Source organism: Hipposideros armiger, unplaced genomic scaffold, assembly GCF_001890085.2.
Source record: "Hipposideros armiger isolate ML-2016 unplaced genomic scaffold, ASM189008v1 scaffold_385, whole genome shotgun sequence".
In the NCBI taxonomy this organism is placed as follows: Eukaryota; Metazoa; Chordata; class Mammalia; order Chiroptera; family Hipposideridae; genus Hipposideros; species Hipposideros armiger.
This window is the reverse complement of record NW_017731735.1, coordinates 14,149-16,543: the sequence shown is the minus strand read 5'-3', so window position 1 is coordinate 16,543 and position 2,395 is coordinate 14,149. Positions and strand designations below refer to the sequence as shown.

Below are 2,395 nucleotides of genomic sequence, written 5' to 3'. Positions count from 1 at the left end.
GTCCCGAGGCCAGGCCAGGCTGAAAGGGGCTGAGGCTGCTGAGTGACTCCACAGGCAGTGGTGCCTGAGCCCCAGGGGGATGCTGGGCTGGCAGGAGGGCCTGAGCTGGTTTTGCACAAGTGGGTAGTGAATTCTGGCTCGTCTAATAGGCATCAGGTGAGCTGGCAGCTCAGTTCTGGAGAGGAAACAATAGAGGAGAATTCACACGGGACACTGGGCACTCTATTAGGGAAAAGAGAGAGAGAGAGAGGCTGGCTCAAAATAGCGTAAGCTGGGAGGGAAAGTGCTGGTGGCCAGGGCACTTGGATGGAAAACAGGGGCTGGTGTGGGAAGTTCAACCAGGGAGGAAGGCAGTTGACTGAGCTCAGCCCCGGCTCCAAGGCAGGGCAGGGGAATGGCACCTAAGTGAAATAAGGGCCATTATAGGAGCATCTCAGTCTCCTCCTAAGCTGCAGACAGTCCTGGCTGTGGGAGAAGCCTACCCGCTGTGACGAGAGAGGCCCTGGAAACAGAAAACTGAGTGCCCATGGTATGGCCCATGGCCTCTGGGTCCTTGGCATTATTCCCGTTCTTTTGACCTGCTCCTTTCTTTGCCAAATCGTTGTGGGGTTGGTGGTGGTGTTTGGCTTAGAGAAAGTAAGAACTTTCTAAGGCCCAGAGAGAGTTATTTTTTTGGGAAAGAAGATTGTCCTTTAATAATGAAGTTTAGACTCAGTCCTTACTGAAGGCTAAGCAGCAAAGAGGTGTGCTTGCAAGAACTAAGCTGCATGCGTTTTAGGGAAGAAAGAGGGCGATGGGGAAAAGGAAGCAAAACCCAGAATTGCCAGCAGAGGGCTCCCGAGAGCAGTGTAGTTGCTTAATGAACGTGGTTCAGGGAATAAGATTTCAGTTGTACTCACTCTAGAGATTTGTTTATTATGGCCCTGTACGCCCCCTCCCTGCCCCAATGGAATTCTTGCCTCTGCCCCGGGGGGAGATGGTCAACCAAAAGGAAGATCAGTCTCATGCCTGCTGTTAGAGGCGCTTCATTGTTCTCTTTATCCAGGTCAGAAAGTGTGAGACATTCATGTAGATTCCTGGAGGTTTCCCACTGTTTCCTCCATAGGAGAAAATACCCTGAGCTGTGTTGTTACACATGAGGGGGCCTCCGGAGTCTCCCTGTGGGCAGAAAGAGGGAGGACTGAATTGGGCTTCCTCATGGTCCTGCCTGCCCCAAGGGTTGGTGGTCTCTGTTAGGGGGCAGCATGGGAGATCGGGGCCAGGGCAGGCCTTGTCGCCGACCTTGGTCAGAGAACTCCAGCCTGGCTCTGACTGTTCTTTCCAGCCTGGCCCACGCCAAGCTTTTCTCCGCAATCCTCAGGGAACACTCTGGTGATGACACTGCTGTGCGCCTGATCCTTTCCCCTCTTCCACCCCGATCAACTCAGAACAAAACCTAAAGACTGTATTTGTGGACTAGGCTGTTCAAACTCTCAGGCTGAGGCTTGAAGATACGGCCACTCTCATACCCCAGAGCTCCCAAGTTACCCTCCCCCAGGACCTGCCTAGGTAAACGCTGGAAACCTGACCTTGAAGCCGGTCATCCTCTTCTTTGGGTCTCCTACACAAATCTGGGTGCCCCTGCGGTAGTAGCTGGGGAAGAGAGATCTGCACTCTCGATCCTTCTGAATGGTCAGCTCCACTTCTTGTAGAGTGTTTGCTAAAGTGCCCATCGCAACCTGTCCCCAGCCGGCCATGCTGCAATTCTGTCCAGGCCTCACCCAGTCCTTGCCCCTGGGCAGGCGAAGCGGCTTCACAGCTTTAGTCAGCTTGATATTTCTCTCCAGCTGATGGGAAGAAGCAAGACAGCCCAGTTCAGCCAGTGACCCCAGGGCCTGGATACCACAATGGCGTTGCACTGTCTTTCTCCCCGCTGAGGCACTGGGGCTGGTCAGGTGACCAAGATGGGAATGAAGGAAGGGAAGGGTCCCAGTGAGAGGAGAAACAATCTGGACCCAGGAGAGCAAGAGCAGCTGGACGTTTCCTTACCTGCAGTAACATGATGTCACTGGAGAAGTTCTTGGGATTATAGTCTGGGTGGGGGATGGCTCTTGTCACCTGGATGACCTGCTGGGTCTTCTCCTGCTCCTTGATGTTGTGGGCCCCCAGGGTGACTTTGATTGATCTGCACAGAGAGCAGAGTGAGGGTGTGGGGTGCGTGGAGTCACAGGAAACACAGCCAAAGAGCTGTGAACTGTGGCTGACAACTGAGACAGGGCAGGGCTGCAGTTAGGGAAAATTGAGGCCACAGGAGGGCTAAGTGACTTTGTCCTCTCTGCTCTCAAGGACACTGAGGGTCGGGCTTCTGGGAACTCTCTCTTGCCCTTACACAGTATCATGACATTGCTTGAGTTTG

The 2,395-nt window shown here is 53.8% G+C and overlaps 1 protein-coding gene across 1 annotated transcript; it reads right to left on the bottom strand.

Annotated features, from left to right (window-relative positions):
* Window positions 1-947: 947 nt before the first annotated feature.
* LOC109393608 (granzyme H-like) lies at window positions 948-2,246 on the bottom strand (the record flags this gene model as incomplete). Its single annotated transcript, XM_019663018.1, has 3 exons — window positions 948-1,158; window positions 1,569-1,826; window positions 2,029-2,246. Coding segments are annotated over 3 exons (620 nt in total), but the record flags the coding sequence as incomplete, so codon positions are not given.
* Window positions 2,247-2,395: the final 149 nt, after the last annotated feature.